Here is a 21,048-nt window from a genome sequence, read left to right as displayed (position 1 = left end):
TTGGTTTGATTTTCCTCTCATATTAAGATTGTTTACATGATATCCTTGCAGGGCACATTTCATGCCACAGGAGAAAGGCTTACTTGCATCCTTTTTCCATAAGCCAGTTTTTTATAAAACATTAATTCAGATGTGTGTCCATCAAACACATGGACACTTACAGCACCTAAAAAATACTGAAGGAAAAGGAATGTGAATGGGCTCAGGAAGAATGAGAAAAGAATGATTTCTCGAAGCCTTTTCTTCCTGTGACTCCTTTTCTGTTTCTGTAGTCAGTGCAACATAGGGATGCAGTGCTTTGTTGTATGCATATATGCACACAAACATAAACCACATGTTTATTGTTGAATGTAAAGTAAAACATAAAATTTAAATAGTACAATAAAAATGTCAGTAAATACAGAGAGATTTTGATAGGCTGTGGAGAGAGGCTACAGTGGAATCATCTGTAAATTATCTGAAATACTATTACAATTTTGTTTGTTTAATTTAGATGTTAATAGCAATTAACATTACTTTTTTTAATGCCACATGTCAAAGAATCTATTTACAGAGTGGAAATGGATATCCCAAGTAATTATTTTTTTTCTTGTCCTTTGGAAGCAAAACAAAACCCCCAATCCTCATCAATCTTTTATTACTGCCCCTTTGTAGCTGTTCCTTTCATGACTGAGAGCTTTAGACATCAAGCTATCTGGTGGGGATCTGCGGAATTGTTCAGGAAGTTTATCATTTTGTATTCCTCTTCTGATTGTGTCAAGTTTGAGTGAATAGATTTGTGGAGAGCATAATATCCCTCCTTCGCTCCCTGTTGAGATGAATATACTCCCTTTGAGAAGTACATGAACCCCCTTGTGGCACCTGAACACCTTTAGGTGGACTAGAGAGCTAAGTCTTCTGAGGAGACCTAGAGGAGAGGAAGCTGGTGTTTGTTTGTTTTCCCAAATTCATAGAAAAACTTTGAAGATTCCACAAACAACAAGAAAAGGATAAGCAAGCCTGAAGAGGAAATCGTCATTCCTTCTGGGTTCCCATGCCCTTAGAGCCTAAGCAGTAAATTAAATAAAAGATGTGGTTTGAAAAGTAAACAGAAGAGATATGACAGCAAATTTAATATATTTTTTTTCCTTGTCAGCTTCTCTTTGCTACAGGCTGGGTAGGGGAGCTGGAAAAGAAAACATTGTTAGGTTATTTATAAGAAACATCCTAAGGACTAGGGAAAGACTATTCGATTTTATATCTTGATCTGATTAAATATTTTAACTGACATAGAGAAACGAAAGTGGATTAAATAGGAAAATTAAGAACGTGTATGAGGGAGAAAATGGTTTTACATCCTCTCTTGCTACTACTTTTGATCTACCATCCTTGTCAGATCTTCCTTTGTAGTATCTCATTGCTATTCCTGGAGTGGCTGTGGTATGTTTTCACTCACATTTTGTGGACTTACTTTTTGTTTTGTACTATCTGGAGGGAAAAGTCTAGTATTTCTCACTCGGTTTACCTTTATTTGGAGTACATTATTTTCTCTTCTCTTTTTTCCAGGACTTTTAGCATGAAGGAAAGCTTTGTCAAAAAGCTTTCATATTTACTTGACAAATTAGAGATCCCATCATCTTTCTTCCTTAAGACTCACTTTAAGGGCAAAACAAATTTCAATACTTGACTGACCAAAACAACATGAGAAAGGAATATGGTTGAGGGACTAGAGAGGAAGAGGGTTTGGCAGAAGAAGCATATGTTTACTTATTAAGTGACACTGTCACTGTTCACATGGATTTCTCCTGTTCTAGGACTCTCTTTCCTTGTCTGCAAATGCTGGCGGTGTTAATCCCCACAGCCAGCTCCCGCTGTTTATGGAATTGTGTGACTACTTAATATGCCCAATTCCATTGCCACTTATCACCCTATTTAACACTCTCATGGTTCCCAAACTCTGTATCAAGTCATGGAATCTCTGGAGATAGGATCAGAAGTAGAGGGACAATTTGTTCCTATTTGCACACCTCACACACTCTAATAGGCTGCCCTTGCCCTCCTCACCAAGATTGATTAGCCCTATTTTTGTTCTCCTAACCCCCTACCTCATTGTTTCCCCTTGCTTTTCCCTTAAATACTATTCCCTAACCACTCTTCGCAACTTTAAAGTTATAGTTTCTTTTCGTCTAGTTAGAGTTCCTCTCTTTCTTTTTTTTTCTTCCCAGAATTCCATCCAAGACTGTATTCGACTTGCTCCACGTTTCCACGCTTCTCATAAGCCATCCTTTATACATACTTCCACCTGAGAGCGCCCAACACCATTTTTGAAACTCCATTACTGTGAAATCCCTGAATCTCCAGTCCTTTTAAATGTCTGAAATGCCATCTCCATGTTCATGTAGTCATAATTTGCCTCTTCTCTCTATCTGTCACCAATCCACTCAGGTGGAGTTCCTGCCATGTACACAGAAGATTCTCTGGGAAGTTTGGAGGGAGATGGAGACGGTGGAATGGGTGGTTATTGTCCCCATTGCTTCAGGGTTAGGATTTCTGGCCTCCTAAACTCTAACTGCAAGTATTAGATAAAACGTCAAGTACATTATGAGATAAATCTTTGTAGACTTGTATAGGAATATTACCACTATCAAGAATATTGTTTCACAGAGAAATGAGTTCTGTCTTCTAAACAAAGGGATTATAAGGACTCTATTGGAACACAATCTTTTAATAGGAGACTGCTAATAGACAGCAAAGTCAGAAACAAAATGTATATGCGTGTCATGATTTTTTCCTATGTTATTTATTCCACTTATTGTTTCCACTGAAAAATACGGAATGTGAAATGTAACAGTAAAGAATATGGAAGAGATTTTGCTTTATTTGGCATGAAAGAAAAATATCTATTTTCTTCCTGTTTAGAACAGTATATTTATCTCTACTTATAATGGCATTATCTGTTTCACATGATAAGATGTTATTTTTAATGAAGAAAACAGTGGTGCAATTATAATTGCAAATTGTAAATAAAACATTTATTCTAATCATCATTTAAACACAAATAAGGATACAATTGCAAGATACAATTAAATATAATAAGAGCAGTGCATTATGAAATACAAATGACATACACACCCTTGAGTAAAATTTGCATATTTTAAGATAGCATTTTAACCATTTACAATTGATATAATTTATATTTATAATTAAATAGGCTCTTTAAAATATCAACACTAGTAAAAGTGGCATAATCAAAGAGCCCTTCAGGTTGTATATTACCATAATCAACCTGTGGAAATTTGAATTTGGAATAAATATCTCACCTAAGTTAATCTAACACACAAAGCAAGCCATGCACCTGTTCACAACATATTGCTGAAAAACATTATATGGTAATGAATGTGTAAGCAAAGTAGAAAGGAATATATGATTAAGAATAAGCTCTTCTGTACAAAGAATATATAATGATGGTAGCATTAACAAAACTGATTTTCATCTATGCATAGCAGGGAATTGGAAAGCCAGACTTTTCAACAACAGAGACAAGTTATACCACATTTATATGTTTCTTGGCATGAGGCATCCATATTTCCTATACCAAATGTTAGTAATATGGCCACGTGAAAGAGGGTAACATAGCATGATGACTTTCTAGCAGTGCTGAACTATTCCCTCTTTGAGTAATAAAGCAAATGCTCAGTGGTTTCTCCCTCTCAGTCTCTGACTCTGTCTGTCTGTCTTTCTGTCATAGCAGGGACTGTTCTGCTTCTTCTTAGCAAACAGGTCAGGATTTGTTTGTACACACTCAATCAGGCATTTGCTTAGTGTCATAACCTTGTATTACATTTTTGAAGTTGGAAGGAGAGAATTTTCAGCAATATTTAATTTTCTTGTTTGTTGGCTCAGCACTGATATGGTATAATCAGGGCAAACAAGGCACAGTCCCTGCTTTCATGGTGCTTACAATTTAATGTGGAGAGTGATACATAAACTGCAGTGCAGTTTTATAAGTACTACAATGTCAGAAAGAACTGTGTGACAGGGTAAGATGTATGAGGCATTTAACCCAAGCTTGTTTTGGGGGGTTATGGGTCCAGTTTGACTACCCAGAGTTAAAAAATCAAAACTGAACAGAATTATAAGAATTAATTAAAGTACTTAAAATGTTAAAGCAAGGAGTCATTTTCTATCTCTTCTATGCATTTATTTATTTACCTATTTTTCTAGTTTCAACCTGTGCCGCTGTTGAGTTCCGCTGTGCAGATGGGACGTGCATTCCAAGATCAGCACGATGCAACCAGAACATAGATTGTGCAGATGCTTCAGATGAAAAGAACTGCAGTAAGATATTCCATTACCTTTTGTTTGTTCATGCCTGTGCACCTTTGGCATTACATTGAACAGTGTCCAACTTTTCACTGAACCTTGTCCAGAATTGATATGTAATTAACCCCCGTTGTGGAGGATAATTGCATATTTACTTTTTCAAATGAGGTTAACTTTCCTTGTTTCTATGACCTACATAGAAGGCTCATAATCTTTGCAAATGAGGTGTTTTTCATTTTTTTGTTTACCCCCTTATAGATAATACAGACTGTACATATTTCTATAAACTTGGAGTGAAAACCACAGGGTTCATCAGATGTAATTCTACCTCACTGTGTGTTCTGCCAACCTGGATATGTGATGGGTCTAACGACTGTGGAGACTATTCAGATGAATTAAAATGCTCAGGTAATTCTAGAAAAAACACCAAAACAAAACAGTCTTTGCCTTGAAGATTTAGGAGTTGGTTGTGTAGCATAAACGTTAATTTTCATTCTTGATACTCAATGTCTAAGCTTAAAACAAATATTTTAGGCTAAATTAAAAATAATCATCCTGTTCTAAACATGCCTTTTTATATTTTTCAATGACTTAAAATGATACTTGAGAAATCTGTTCTATATTTGGACCAGTTTCTTTTTTCATGTTCAGTTCCTTACTAATCCTTTTAAAGTTGGTGGTTACATCTTAAAATGTGTAATCTATAAAGTCTTCACAGAAGTAGTTTATACTGAGAGAAAACTATCTATGCACTAAAGGGAGGGAGACTATGTTTCTCACCATTGGCTTTACTCCTATTATTATACAGCCAGTATTCTCATGTTAGGCTATTTAATGCACCTTACACAGTCTTTCGGCACAGTAGTATGAGTAAGAGTTATTATTACTGGATCAAGGTCAGACTGATATGTTTATTTCTATTAGCCATCTTTACCTCTATGAACACTGAGAATTGTCATCTGCATTCATAGGAGAATGCCTTCCATGAGAAGGTCACGACCCTGTTTCTTTCTAACTATTTGAGGAAACAAATTTTAAAAATGTATAATAACACCAGCGAGAAAGATGTTAGATTAGTATAACTGAAAGTAGATACCCTTGCAGGAAACTATTACATGTATTCTCATACTGTAGTTTCCTTCTCCTGATCCTGCTGCTACAGTCACTCTTTCCATGTTTAGTAGATGTATAATAATTTTTTGAAATATTTTAAGAAATTATATTTGTAGGTATTCCACATACAAGTGCATACAATATACACACACCCAGACACACACACACACAATCTACTGTGAAGAGTTGATATTCTTAGTGGTACATAATCTATCAATTGATTGGGCAATAGCAGATTCCTTTTCTTCCCCCCACTGCTCATCAGTGTGTAATACTCTGATGTTCCTTCCGGTTTGAAAAGACTCACTGTTTCCTAAGAGGAATGGGAGAACTACTCTGGAGGCACTAAACTGTGGCTCACTGCAAATCTTCTACATCTTTTTTTAAAAATTTTATTCTTCATTATATAAAACATTAATATAGAAATATTGTTTTAGACTCATGGAAACTGTGGTTTAGATTCTTGTTCTAATGTTTTTCTGCAACAATCCTTTATCTCATTACAGCTCTAGTTAATTTTTTAAATTATTTTGATGGCAGCATAGCTAGATATCTACTAAGCTTGTAAATTTTTTGTGGTTTTTACATATTTCTAGGATTAATAAATTATTTTGAAAGTTAACTTTCAACATTAATAAGGGATAGTGATTATATTGGGGAAGTAGGAAAGGGGCATTAATATAGAGTTATGAAATGGGTGGGCAAGACAGACAGGAAGCCAGTAAAAGGTCAGTCTAAATATCTTAGGTTATATTTAGGCAACATCCTTAGAAAAAGTAAGACATCTGGCGCAATTAAGGCTTTTTGTGTTAATGATGAATTCCCTTAAAGAGTAATTTTCATCTTTAATTAGATCTACAAAGTGGGCATTAAAAAATAGAATGAAGGTAATTTTTGTTATCTTAAAATAGTCATAATGCATCACTATAGTGTGATTGACATGTAGACTCTAAGATTTACTTCCTGATTGGCTGTGAGCCAGTCACTCTAAATCTATGTAAACCTAAAGATTGTAAGGGGACCAATGACATCCAGCAAAGAGAAAAATCTAGTATTTTGTATGTGCTCTTGGAGGTTTATAATAATAACAATACTCCACAATCTGAAAAATATATAATTTACAAAATAATTTTATATACAGATACTGTTTATTCTCATGATATTTTTGTTAGGTATGACAATTTTAGAGATTCTGTTACAACTTGTTTTTCTTCCTTAAAATAGAGAATATGTATATAAATCTTGCCAAAGCATATGTACTCACTAAATATGGAACACCAGGTTCTCAACAAAAATCTATTAATGGTTTTATAATGTAATTTATATTTCATGAGTATGGAATTAAGAATATTTTCCACCTAAAATGATTCTTTGGCCTTAGGCTTACTCATTTTATAGTCATCTCAATTGTTTTATTTTTGTTAACTCCACAGTATTTGGATTTAACCAGTTTTTCCATTAACATCCTCTTTCTGATCCCAAATCCAGTCCTAGATTGGATCTGGTTATCACGTCTCCCTGATTTCTTCTGGCCTGGTTTTTAGTTTTTCCTTGGTTTTCATGACCTGGACATTCTTTAAAAGAACACCTCAGATCTTTTTAATTTAAGTTTTCTTGCTAATTACTTCTTCCAGTTCAAGGAGTATTACTGTTTTGATATCTATCTATATTGCAAAAGTCAAAGATTAATTTAATTTATTTGACATTATATTCTATATTTTATCACAGTTCAAAACAAACACAAATGTGAAGAAAATTATTTTGGTTGTCCTAGTGGAAGATGCATTTTGAACACCTGGGTATGTGATGGTCAGAAAGATTGTGAGGATGGACTTGATGAACTCCACTGTGGTGAGACATTATATATTGCTTTACTTTTATGAACTCTGTTATTATTTATATACTGATGTTCTCTTACATAGAGATTTTACACAAAATGTTGCTAATTGATTTTAACATCAATTTTTATTTTGATTAAATAACACAAAATAGTAAAAATTAAAATAGAACAGAAGAACTTATAATGGAGAATAACAGTCTCCCATCCAGCCCTATCTTTTAACCTTTTCTATTTTTGTTAGTGGTTACCTCCATCAATGTAAATGACATATTTATACCTTCATTTCCTGACTTATTAACTTTAGATGCTAATGTATTTAGCTTCAGTGAAAAATAAAGATTTAGCTCACACAACTCATTATACTCTCCCTACCAGTTGTTGACTATTATTATCCTAAATGTTTCTATTAATTACATATATAGATTTAAATGGTATACTTAAACTTGCATTTCTTCAAACTATCATCTATCACCACCCACCTCCTAATTTCTGTGTGTGTACAATTCATTTCACTTGGAAAGATGAGAAAGCATTTACAATTTTTATTTTATAAAATGTATGGTCTGTATGATTTTTAGGCCAAAAAAATTCCTAAGAAAGCATATATTTACTATTTTCATTTAACACAAATAACATACACTGTGGTGAATGGACAGAGTAGGAAAAAAGGTTAAAAATGGATTGTCTAAGAAATGTCAAACTCCTATAAAGGTAAATGTCATCATGAAATATGAAGGTGCATTTTGTTTGATTAAGATGCCATATATCTTTACATTAGAGCCAGATTCTGAACAAGATTCACAAAGAACTTTACAAATAGTATATGTAGATTCATACTCTCTGGAACAGAAGCCATTATATGGTTGTATCTTCTTTAATTTTATTTTTTCTGGGCTTCAGTTTTTCTAAATATCTCTCTTTTCACAGGTCATCCAAGTAAATATTTTACATAAAAATGCAAAATTCTTAAGTACTTTATATGATAAAAATCAAAATTTTATTTTATAGTTATTTATATTTTGCATGTATTAATTTGGTAAATTTTATTCTTGGGTGTTTCCTGGTGATAAATGAACTGAGGGTGGAGGAAAGCTATCACAAACTTTGGAAATAAATGGAGTACACCATTATAAATGCATAATTTGGTAATAAAATACCAGTCACTGTGCCAATGAATTTGGATGTTATTAGTCAGATGTAAGTATTGCAGAGGGAGAGAAATGAAAACATCAAATTGTTAAGTATCTATAGATAGAAAACCGATGGCTTGTCATCAAGCTAAACCTCCCTGAGTCACGCCACCTTTAAAAACAAATGTATATGGTGGTGAGTTCACCATATTTGTGACCTTGCCTAGGATGTAGTTTTTTCTCCAACTGTTCAAAAATAGATTAAAAATTAGAAAAAATGACTAGACCACACCTCGGATATTTGTTTTATATCTGTACTGTACATGTTAGAAAAAGATAGGAATATACTTAGCGAGAGTGACCAGCATATTGACTAGCTCTAAGTCAAACCCTGTGAGATTATGTTGAAGGAACAATGTTGTATAACCTAGATAACTCAGAGGGAATATGCAAGCTGTTGTCAAAATTTTATAACACTGTCATAGAGGAGAGGAATCTGACTTGTTTTATTTGGGATGGCTGGTTTTAGCAAAGTCTAAAGAAGAACTTTCTCACTGTTGGATCTTTCCTAAGATGGTCTCAAATCATTTATTTTTTCTTTTGCACCTAAAACAAACATTCTTGTGTTTGTTTAGGTTCCTCTTGTTCTTGGAACCAATTTGCATGTTCTGCCAAAAAGTGTATATCAAAACACTGGATTTGTGATGGAGAGGATGATTGTGGAGATGGATTAGATGAAAGTGATAGCATTTGTGGTGAGTTATTTCTTTTGTGTTCTTATTCAGTTTTTAGGAGTATGATATATATGTTCTATTGTTTTAGAGTATCCCCCAAATTTTTCTACTTTGTTAAACTTAACATTAAGTTTATATGTGTATACATTTTGATTTAACTTTATTATTTTTATGACAACTTACTAGTCTGTAATTTTTTATATATACAGTGACTAAAGTGTTAGGATTTTTTACTGAATATTAACACAATGAATATATTTGCAAATTGTATTTCTAGTCTTCAGTGACCTGTTTAGAATAGAGCTCAATGATTAGGATTACTTGGATCAAATGATTGAAATTTTTTTCATTGCTCCTGATAAGTATTGATAAGTTGCCTCCAAATTTACTATACTGGCTTATACTGCCATAAGTTACACATGGTGTGTATTTGTGTATTATAGTTATTACTATTATTGAATTTTTTTTAATGGAAAGTAGGGAAGCAGGTTATTGTATATGATTTTAAAATGTATTTTAAAATTCAGTTTTATAGGATTAGAGGTAGAGCATCAAATGTCTGTATTTACTATACATCAACTATATTGGCTACAAAGCCAAACTGATTGCTTTTAATTAATCATATACATTTAACAAATAATTTAAACTGAATTATTGAATGAATTTTTTAAGAGGCAGGAGAAAGAAGCAACCTAATCTCTGTAAATGTATTATGATTGGACAGGCATTCTATTAAATTATTTATATGTCTGTCTACTTATCTTTCTGATCTATTTCCATATGTGTTTGTACCTATAGCTATGTATTCTTTGTTCATTATATCACCTCTATTTCATAACTGTTATCATCTTCATTTAAGAGAGAAAAAGACCGGAGTCATAGAATAAGGCTCGCTTATGGAATTAAGTGTACTTAACACATTTTAAAAATTTTTCAGGTGTTGTGGCCTGCTATTTAGGTCACTATCATGGAAACAGGAATATAAGATGTATAACATTCACACTAAAATGAAGTTCTCTGTACATATCATAAAATTAGAGATATCCTCAAAAAGTAGGCAATTTATTTTCCTGTATTAAGCCACATAAAATCTACTTTTTATTTACACAGCCGAAACAATTTAGTTATACAACAGAGAAAGATAAATGTAGAAAGATTACTATCAAAAACCTCTGAAAGGAAAAAGTCAGTAATTAGATGACTAGCCAGTCTATTTTAACTACTTTGATTCTTTTTACTATTAAATATTTGTTTTTAAAAATTTTTATTGGAGTATAGTTGATTTACAATGTTGTGTTAGTTTCAGGTGTACAGCAAAGTGAATCAGTTATACATACATCCACTCTTTTTTTTTTTTTTTTGGTTCTTTTCCCATATAGGCCATTACAGAGTATTGAGTAGAGTTTCTTGTTTAGTTTTAACAAAGGGACTACCAATTCACAGCAGCTTGAGCATGTTTCCAGTCTCTAAAATTATCTTGCTTTTGACCCGTTGTGTAATTCTACACTAAATGGCTCCTGTGATACCTCTATCCTTTTTGAGTGAACGCCGTTTAATAGAAGTGGTAGAGACTCTAAAGTAATACAGAGTCAAATACTCCCACATCTGCATTTTCCAGCTGTGTGATCATGGTCTGGTCCATTTTATTCCTTATTCCTCCAGTCCCTTACCTATTAAATAGTTACAAGACATCTACCTTATGTAATTATCACGATCATCAGACATGGCCAATGTGTACTATATAAATGAATTTATTCCCATTCTCTTTTGTTCTGTTTCTCCTGTTCCCTGCCTTATTCTTCAGAATGGTATGGTCGTGTCAATGTCTATCAATGTCCTGATAAGTTTTTTAAAGGATTTAATGGTAATGAATGTTTACCTGTCATCAAAACACACAGCTTGTTTAATATAATCACAGGTTGCAATTTATATACTACCAAACTGTTGTTATGTAAAAAGTACTGCTTTAGACCAAGCATCAGTCAATGAATTGAACTTACTATTTTAGGATTGGAAAGGAACTTTATAAATAACTTATCTCAGTGGTTTTCAAACTTTAGTATACAAAAAAATCCTATTCAGGGGTTTGTTAAAACTGTAGATTCTAATCCCCACCTCCAAATATTCTGATATAGACATATTCTTTCTTCATAAGCACATAGTGGTTCTGACTTGGGATTTGAGGATTCACTTTTGAAAATCATAGTCTAGTTCACCTCCATCATGTGATAAATCAGGGGTCCCCAACCCCCTGGCCTCAGACTGGCACTGGTCTGCAGCCTGTTAGGAACCTGGCCCCAACACTGGTGTTACCACCCAAACCATCCCCACCCCCATCCGTGGAAAAATTGTCTTCCGTGAAACCCATCCCTGGTGCCAAAAGGTTGGGGACAACTGTGATAGAGGAAGAAAGCAAAACTCACAGAAGTTAATAAATTTGCTGGAGGTCACTCAGTGAATCAATGATGACAGAACTAGGACCAGAATTCAGGTTTCTGAAATTACTTACTAAATTGGATAGTAACTCTTACCAATCAAATATTGTATCTGAGTAGGTACTCGAGATGGGTAGAATTCTTTCAGCTTGTCTTCATTCTCCCCTGGGATTCATTTCCCTGAGAAAGGCAATGTGTCTCCAGATGACAGTGGTAACTATGCAAGGAAGCCATGAGTTTTTTTCTTTGGCTCATTTTCTTTCTAATTGATCATGTTGTTTTGGCAGGCTCTTAACACAGAATCTGTTGAACCACTTTCAAGGGAGCCAGAAAATTAGCTGCAAAGAGCATTATGCAATTTTATGGTTTGGGGTATCTTAGAAATTATCTAGTCATACCCCTCATTTTAGAATGAAACTCAGACATTCGTCCTCTGCAAGGTCACACAGAATTAAATTTCTCAACAGTCAAATCAATGCTGTATCTATTATGCCTACCTTGAGAATAAATTGGAGTGATAATAAGAAAGTAGACAAGGAGTTTTAAATGTATCAAAACTTCCTTAGCAGAAAGAATTCATTTTTTTTACATCTCCAGCTAAATAATAAAAATATTATGGAAATTAAAGCACTAATTGAGAGTCTAATAGTGAAAGTGACACTCTATGTCTTATGGCAAGCTTAAAAAAATAGATAATAAGGAGGAATAAAGTAAAAATAAGTTTGTAGGAAGAGAATTTTATTATAGAAAATACTAAAGACGTAATAGGTAGCAGGTAAATTCATTTTTTAAATTAAAGCAACATTTGTTTAATAGATTTTCTTTATAATTTCTTCCAGTAATAGATAGCATATTAAACCCCATTCTGTTAGCACTGATCCTCAATCAAATAAGCAAATCCGAATTACCTGCGGGACTTTTCAACATTCACTTCCCATCCTGTCCTCCCAATTAAAGTATATATCAGGAACAGGCATGTTTATGTTGAAAAAGATCACCACGGGGGTTCCACTTTGTCACCCTGCTGTCCTCCCATATTGAAAACATTGCATTGAGAAGCATTTTCTTCTCATAACAACTCTATGGCTGAAAAGTAAGATGGTAATTGATAATCCAGTTAAAGTAGCTTTAAATGTTTGGAAACAGCTATCTTTCATCAATCTTGGGAGTCATATTTTCTTCTTGGAGATACTAACATTTTTAATAATTCTTACAACTTGTTTTTTAGCATCTATTCTATGGGTAGCATTTGGTCACAAGAAAGTGAAATTAAAGGGAAGTTAGATTTAGGTGGCATGTTACTGATTCACTCAACAAATATTTTATATATATAACAAATAAACCATTCAATATATATAACTGAACTTGGGGCTAGGGAAATATCAGGAGAATTTTCCAATTTTATTTGATTATCCTATGCCCATATAAAGAAAAACAGAGAGAAACCACCCATGACCCTTTGAATTTACAGTCAATGAGCTTTTTTTTCCTGTATACATTTGAAAACCACATCATGCAACTAAAGGGACATTGAATTGATGGAGCGAAGAATAAGTAGATTCTGTCTATTAACTGTGTAAAAGCACAGGGAACATGCATACATTTACACTTTTCAACAGCACAAGGTGAGGAGTAACAATAATGACATCAGTGGTTAAAAGAAAGTGCTTAGGAATCAAAAAGGTTTTGGACTCCCAGTTCACCATGTGGCTCCCTATGCAACTTGTGAATTTCCTGCAAGCTTTTCAACTTCTCAGAGCCTCAGTTTCCTTTTCTGAGAGATGAGACTAATAATAATTCTACCATTTGGGGTGACTATGAGGACTAAATGAGTTAATATGTTAAGTGCTTAGTATATATTTAGCAATAAAAATGCTATTATTATTATCATCCTTATAGGGTCAGTCCTTTTGAAATTTCATCTCAGTTTAGTCACAAATCTATGACATTTCTACACTTTGCTACATTTTACAAGGAGAAACTATTATTTTCTGCCGTGTAGCTTTAAGAAATATGATACTTGCTATTGAGAAGGAATGCATTCTGAGAGGAAACTGTCTGTAGGGGAAGGATAATACGTGATGATTCCAAACAACTATAGTTTCTTCCTTGTGAGTGACATTCTTCTGCTACCCTTCTTGTCTGTAGGAAATGGAAATGATGGATCTTTCTGCGCGGATCTGCTATGTGTGATCTTAATGGCATTTTTTTTTCTTTTTGGTGGGTTTCAGGTGCCATCACCTGTGCGCCTGACATGTTCAGCTGCCAGGGCTCCCATGCCTGTGTGCCCCGACACTGGCTGTGTGATGGTGAAAGGGACTGTCCAAATGGAAGCGATGAGCTCTCCACAGCAGGCTGTGGTATGAACACCCATGGGGCTGTCTATGAAAGAAAACTGCTGCAGCATCCTCAGACATTTGCTTTAGTAGTACTCACTACATCACCTTTTCTCTCACTTTCCCAATCCCTGGACTCATAGGTAGTATCAGAATTAATCAGAATTAATCACACTGTTCAGAGTGTTTCCAACCTACACAGTGGGATTACCCATTTTAACATCGTGTTTGATGCAGGAAGATTGTGCACTTCATTTCTGAGCTAATAAATGTATGTGTGTGTGGTGGGTTTGTTACTTTCATAGCATCTTCCCGCACCCTCCCGCCCTGCACTCCCCTTGAAGGCTTTTAGATTGACTAATACAGATACTCTGTAAATGGCTGCTGTGATCCTAAATAACTACTGATCAGAAGGTCAGTAAACACCTATTAGTCCTACGGATAGGATATTAACCCTTAGGTCAGGTAAAAATAGTATGGATATAGCTGAATGAAGCTGGGGAATCAGAGGAACACCTTTGGAGGCCAGACAATTTACTAAGTTTCTAATTCTAGGTCACCTTAGGAAACTTTCAGGGGATTACTCAATAGTAAAAATTTAGATAAATTCCTTTGCCTGATCAGGAGAATGAAGGGACTAGGTATTTGAATGCTTATCTCAAGGTCACATAGGGGATTTTTTGAGCAATTTATCAGGAACAGTGCTGTGAACTCTGCTTGTTAAAATGATGTCTACCAGTCATCTCTCTGATGACCTGTCCTCAGGTCTTTAAAACCATACTTGAAGCTATAATGTAATAGTGTGCATGTGTGGGTGTGGGTGTGTATGGGCACTGTTTAAAGCAGAGAAGGAAAAAGAAGACTTTGAGGTAGGCTTGTGTGCACAGAACTCATGCTATTGTAGAGTAAATCACTTTGATCTTGAAACTGATATGTGTGCTTGTAAAGGTCAGTGGGGCCACTGAGGGCTGCATAATAAAAGCTTATGCATCAATTCAGGGATCCAGATGGTCCCTGTATACTGTTGCTATTGTAGCAAGTTAATGCTCTGGGAGGCATATTAACAGTTTTGGACCACATGGGTGCTATTAAGTAAATTATGTTAAAATACAGCAAATTGTACTCAAGTGACCTGAAAGCATTAATGCCAAATAAGCCTCTGTTGCTTAGTGTTTTAAAGAATAATTCATGTATTAAAATTGGCATAATTCACTTGAGTTATATAAGCTGTCACACAGTTCAAAGTTAGAGTAGTGATTAGTAACTGAGTTTTACTTTGATTATAATGGGCAGTTTTTAATGCTGCTCCTGTATCATTTTTGAAAATAAATTTGTTGAAAATAAGTTATACTTAATTAAATTTAACTCATTCTTTTTGTTTCACCTGCTTATGTCTCTTTTCAATTATTACTGAGTTTTGAAAGCAGAGATTCCCTCTTTTCACATAGTATGGCGTAGTTTAGGGGTCAGGAGGTGATAAGCATATAAAAGAGTAATAACTTGTGTCAGAATGATACATAGAAAAAGATACTAGGTCATCACAAATAAATATTGTGTAAAAAAGCCTAGAAGTCTCATGGAAGGATTTCAAAGGAAAGTAATAACATTATCTGTGTTGTGAAGGACAAACAGAAGAAAGAGAAGTGTTCTAGGTAGAGCAAAGTGCCTATTAAGACATGAAGGGAAGAGATTGGAAGGCATCTACATTTTTTCAAGTGCCCATTATACGTCAATTATTTTGCTAGGTGCTTTTATTTACATTATTGAATTCCCACAGTATTTCAGTGAAGTGCTTTTGGGGCTCTGCCAAAAATAATTGTTGCATAGATAGGAATTGTAAGAATACCAAGGAATTTATTGAGTACCTAAAATGAGCCGATCTGCTTCATATACCTTATCTAGTTCTTGCAAGAAATTTATCAGATTGATTGTATTATCCTCATTAAACAGATAAAGAAACAGATGCACTAAGAAGGTAAATAGCTTTCTTAGGATAAAAATACAAGTTCCAGAGCAACTTTTTGCAAAGACTTCCTCTTTCCAGTGTACTATAATAACATATAGAAGTTTTGTTTTCACTTAAAAAATTGATATACCTACAATATTGTGTTAGTTTTAGGTGTGCAATGTAATCATTTTATATATTTATATCTTTTTGCAAAATGGTCACCACGATAAGCTAACATCCATCATATAGCAGATTTTTAACATTTGAAACATCCCAAACCTTGAGTCATATCATAGCATTTACCCTTTACATGTAAGAAAGGTAATTAAAAATATTCAAATGATCAAACCTCTATGATGCTATGCATATACTATTAAAGCTTACTTCCTCTGTACAAATCAGCGTCTTTTGGACTTCTGCTGAAGTTTTATTGCACATCTTAATCAGCCATTTTTCCCACCGGTTAGGGCCCTTGCTAGAGAGTACTTTCATGGATCAATATTTTGAAAGGATCGATGTTCCGTTTCATGGATCGATATTCCTAATTCGGTGTGGTACTTATGGTCGGGCTCATCTCCCCATAGATCTTAACTTAACCTGTTTCAACACCCCACTCTTGAAATCACCCAAAAGTTTTATTTTCCTCTTAAAAACAATAACTTTCTTAGCCCTTTTGATTTTCTTTTCACTTCCGTCATAAGCATTAGCACTTGGTGGTCTTTTCAGGTCCATTTTTCACAAAGAAGCAAGGTTTTTATCACCTTACTAGCTTTACTACAGGCATGAGGAGAGGAAAAAGCCTAGCCACATTATTACAGTTGAGTGATTTTTTTATCACATATGAACCTTTGAATTCATCCTTCAGCAAATTTACAAATTGTGAAGTGGCCTGAAATTTCAAGGTCACTTTAGACTAGTTGAACATATTAGCTCTAAAACTTTGAATTGTTTATATTTATATTGGTATATTCAAATACCACTTATATTGAAATGTGTATGTTTATAGTATTAATTTATCTGATATATTGAGTGTTTAGCTAAGGTTTCTTTTTTTTAAATAACCATGAATTATTTAGTGTATTGAGTATGACAACATACATTTCCCAAACTCATAACATAGGGGAAGATAAAATAGGTGCTCATCTAACTTAATTTTTTTGTGCTGTCTTTCTTAGCTCCCAATAACACATGTGATGAAAATGCTTTCATGTGCCGTAATAAAGTATGCATTCCCAAGCAGTTTGTTTGTGACCATGATGATGACTGTGGAGATGGCTCTGATGAGTCACTGCAATGTGGTAAGTATATACAGATGTTTCATGGAGAAGATTCTCAGGGTCAAACTTTTAAAATGACTCAAGGAATGTATAAATAAATAACAAAAACAAAAAAATACATTTATTAATCTCACTAAGGACATGTAAATTCAGTAATATAGACCCACCACATGTAACCTCTTTAAACTCTACCATAATTGCACATTTATTTGAAAATTATGCCTACTTGTTGTAGTGAATTCTTATCAAGAAACCACACTGGAAAATGTTTATAAAAAGGTCCTTGGTTTTAAGTGCTTTGAAATACCTTGCACTTTAAAAGCAAAAGATGGCTGACTAGTTCAATCTTGCAGCCAAATCAAATATTTGAGTGACAAAAAAAGAATACAAATCACAACTATCAGAGAATCTAGATACTTAACATTTTTCTTTTGCTTTATCTTTTTACACATTTATTTATTAAAATTTCATATTGTTATTATGAAACTTATCTTGTCACATATATATTTATCTAACCATCATATCTGTATAATGTATATGTGAACACATATATAGCTTTTGTGATAAAAATTAGTATATTAGAAATTCCCAGTTGAAAGTGAAATACTCTGAGAACCTAGTATTTTTGTAAAATATATAAATGTATACATGAATAAATATAAAATGAAAAGCCATGAAGTCCACGTATACCTACGGAAGGCAGAAGATTTAGTTTCCCTCCTTTGTTCTCCCTATGCAATGTCTATAACCTTGGTCTTTGATATAAATCTGAGATCAACAGATATTACTTTTTATATCAATTCACCATTAAGTCATGGATACAATATGATATTTTAAAAGCTACATCATAACTTAAGATGTAAATCTGAAGTAGAGTTATATCCAATCGAATATATTTCCTCTGCTAGACACTATATTTGGTGATATGGAGATGGATGAGACAGAGATCTCACTAGAAAAGATTACAGAGGAACAGGAAGATCAGAAATACAATATAGAATAATAACATACATTGTCATTAGGGAATAAGAATCACAATACACAAAATCAGAGTTGAGAAAATAGTTTTTGAGGTGCTAAAGAACAGAAGCAGGTAATGTTAGAGGAAATCATATTTAGATGCTAGAAAGCATGACATAGTGGTTAAGAGCAAGAACTTAACCACAGGTCCAAACCCTGGTTCTGCTAGTTACTAGCTGTGTGACCTTGGAAAATTTACTTCACTTCCCTGTATCTCAATTTCCTCATCTGTAAAAAAACATAATAACATTGCTTAGCTCTTAGCGCTGTTCAGAGACTTAAATAAATTAATATTAGTAGAGTGCTTAGAACAATTCCAGACACAGTAAATTCTATATATATTCACAAAAACTATAAACTGACATGGTTGAGGAATAGCAATTAGTCTTTGTGAGGTAAGTTGAAGTTAGAAAGTCAAATTGAAGCTAGATTCTAAAAAGTCTCAAACACAGTGTTAAAGAATTTGTATTTAACTATTTTGCCTCTCAGGGGCCAGCACACAGGGGGAATGTCACAGTCAAATTTATATTTTAGAACTGTCCTTTTCAGCAGAATGGATGGAATATTGCTGTGAGGGAGAGGTGCCATGAAGAGAAAATAAACTAGTTAGGAGGTTATTGCAATAGTTATGATAATGAACACTGCGGTTTTGAACTAGGGCAGAAATGATGGAATGGAAAGTGCAGAATTGGGTCAGAATTCATTTACAGTTAGAGTTGGAAGATAAAGTAGAATTTCTAGCTTGGGTGACTTGTAGGATGGTGTTGCTGTTAACGAGCTTTGAAATGAGGTTAAGGGGCAATTTTGCTGGTGTGGGACAAGCGATGTAACAAATAATTAATTTTGGACATTTCATACATGAAGTGTTAATCAGATAATCACATAAAGCTGAATAGTGAGTGTTTGAAAATTTAGTTCTGGACTCTGATCAGGACAAATAATATTTACCTGGTGGCTATCAGCATAAGGGTGATATTCAAAATATGGCAAAGAATGAGAATACCCAACCCTGCAGAACGGAAAAGGGGAAAACCAGAGACTGAAGGTTGACTTAAGGGCTTCTCCTGTAACATTTCAGAGTAGAGCAGGAGAAAACTTCATACAGAAAGAGGATGAAAAGGGAATAGCAAAAGCATACCTGAACAAACGTACTGAGTGAGGAGGAGTAACTAGTGAAGAATGAGAGGGAGGGAAGAAATGCTAAGGGAAACTGGGGATGTTTTAGAACTATCTAGTTTTGTCATGCAATAGGATAAACATCTCAACTAAATGATCATTATTGAATCATTTTTTTCTGTTGAAATTTTATTTTTTAAACCATAAAAATCTTACTTTCTTTCTTCAAGAGTAAAATATTTGCCCACATTTACCGGAAAGTTTGTAATAGAAATGACATTTTTTATGGTTAACAAACTCAGGAAAAAATCCAATCTAAAACTTCATAATATTCAAAATCAAATGAGTTTTACTTACAAACAGGCATAGACATGAACATTAACAACTGATGGATTGATACTGTGATTTGAATAAAGCCTTTTAATGCCTCTAAAAATCAATATATAGGAAAATTACAATAGTTTTGTGCTTATTGCTCTATGAATTGGCTTTTAATTTTCTCATTTTAACAATTTTTTACACTTTCAGTGCTGCTTCCCAAACATAAACATGACATTACAGCTTCTGGAAATTATCATTATAACCCAGAATCAGTTTGTCCATATGTTCTAGTACTATACTTAACCAAGCTTAGTCTTGAAAATAATTTTGAGGAGCTTTCATTTTGTTTTCCATTCTAATGGAAATCTTTAGGATACAGATAATTAGTGAACAGAGATGGTATACACGTGTCGCATTCTTGTTTCCTTACGCAGAAACAAAATAAGAGCGCCTTGTTTCCAGCCTTGTTCTCTGGACTTTAATCCTACTTTCCAACCACAAATATCTCTTGCAATTATTATAACTGCCCTAGAAAGAAATTAGAAACATTTCCCGTAAGAGGCCTGGGTAACTCGCATGGTTAATTAGGTTTAGTGTACCTTGTGAAATAAAGTTTTAATGAATATTTGTTATATGAATTAGAATGTTTCTTTGTCCCCAGGATACCGACAGTGCAATGCAGAAGAATTTAGTTGTGCTGATGGACGATGTCTTTTAAATACTCAGTGGCAGTGTGATGGAGACTTTGACTGCCCAGACCATTCTGATGAAGCACCTATAAACCCAAAGTGTAAAAGTGCAGGTACAGAAAATGTGTAATACTATGCTTATTCCAAAATTTGTTTGTTTGTTTTTTAAGGCAGTACTGTGACTCTAATTTTTAGTCTCATATGGTATTCAGTGAGAGGTAATGTGGTAATTAAGCATGTGATGCTTCTGTTGATACCATGCAGGATCCTAGTCATCAACTTTGTTTTGGAGCTGGTTTTAACAATGTAAGTCTGTGCCCCAAATTTGGAGACTTGTGGCAATGACCCAGAAGAATCCATCATCCTGCTCCTTTAAAAAGTCATTTTTTTCTTAATACATTATTTTATATGAAGATAATTTTCTTGTATGGATCTATTTGAAAATTTAATCATAAAAGAAATTGAGATTTACTGAGATAAATTCAATATTATTCAGACTTAGGCAAAATGAAATAAATTGCATATCATTTGAATAGAAATATTATACATAGCCAAACCTGGTCTATTTTTCACTTTACTATTCCAAAGATTGAATACGTAGTTATACATTTTAGAATAAACCCAATTACTTTTTTTCTCATGTAGTTTATATGTTAATAGCATTTTTAAACATATATGATAATGAGTAATGTTTAAATTATCAGATTGTGAGTACCTGCAGAACCTGAACTCCTTTCCTTAGCTATATTTGCAACAACTATTATTCACTGCAAGTGTCTTTTTTTAT

The 21,048-nt window shown here is 33.8% G+C and overlaps 1 protein-coding gene across 1 annotated transcript in view; it reads left to right on the top strand.

The window, feature by feature from the left end:
- LRP1B (LDL receptor related protein 1B) overlaps positions 1-21,048 on the top strand; it is a 1,778,947-nt gene that overhangs the window by 1,524,615 nt on the left and 233,284 nt on the right. Inside the window, exons 48-54 of the mRNA XM_057745031.1 lie at positions 4,204-4,317; positions 4,561-4,710; positions 7,144-7,266; positions 9,021-9,140; positions 13,786-13,914; positions 17,014-17,136; positions 20,234-20,374. Coding sequence (XP_057601014.1) covers positions 4,204-4,317; positions 4,561-4,710; positions 7,144-7,266; positions 9,021-9,140; positions 13,786-13,914; positions 17,014-17,136; positions 20,234-20,374 — 900 coding nt within the window. The remainder of the gene's footprint in view (positions 1-4,203; positions 4,318-4,560; positions 4,711-7,143; positions 7,267-9,020; positions 9,141-13,785; positions 13,915-17,013; positions 17,137-20,233; positions 20,375-21,048) is intronic.

Source organism: Hippopotamus amphibius, chromosome 8, assembly GCF_030028045.1.
Source record: "Hippopotamus amphibius kiboko isolate mHipAmp2 chromosome 8, mHipAmp2.hap2, whole genome shotgun sequence".
Taxonomy (NCBI): Eukaryota; Metazoa; Chordata; class Mammalia; order Artiodactyla; family Hippopotamidae; genus Hippopotamus; species Hippopotamus amphibius.
The sequence above is the reverse complement of the archived record's forward strand: the minus strand, read 5'-3'. Positions and strand labels throughout refer to the sequence as shown.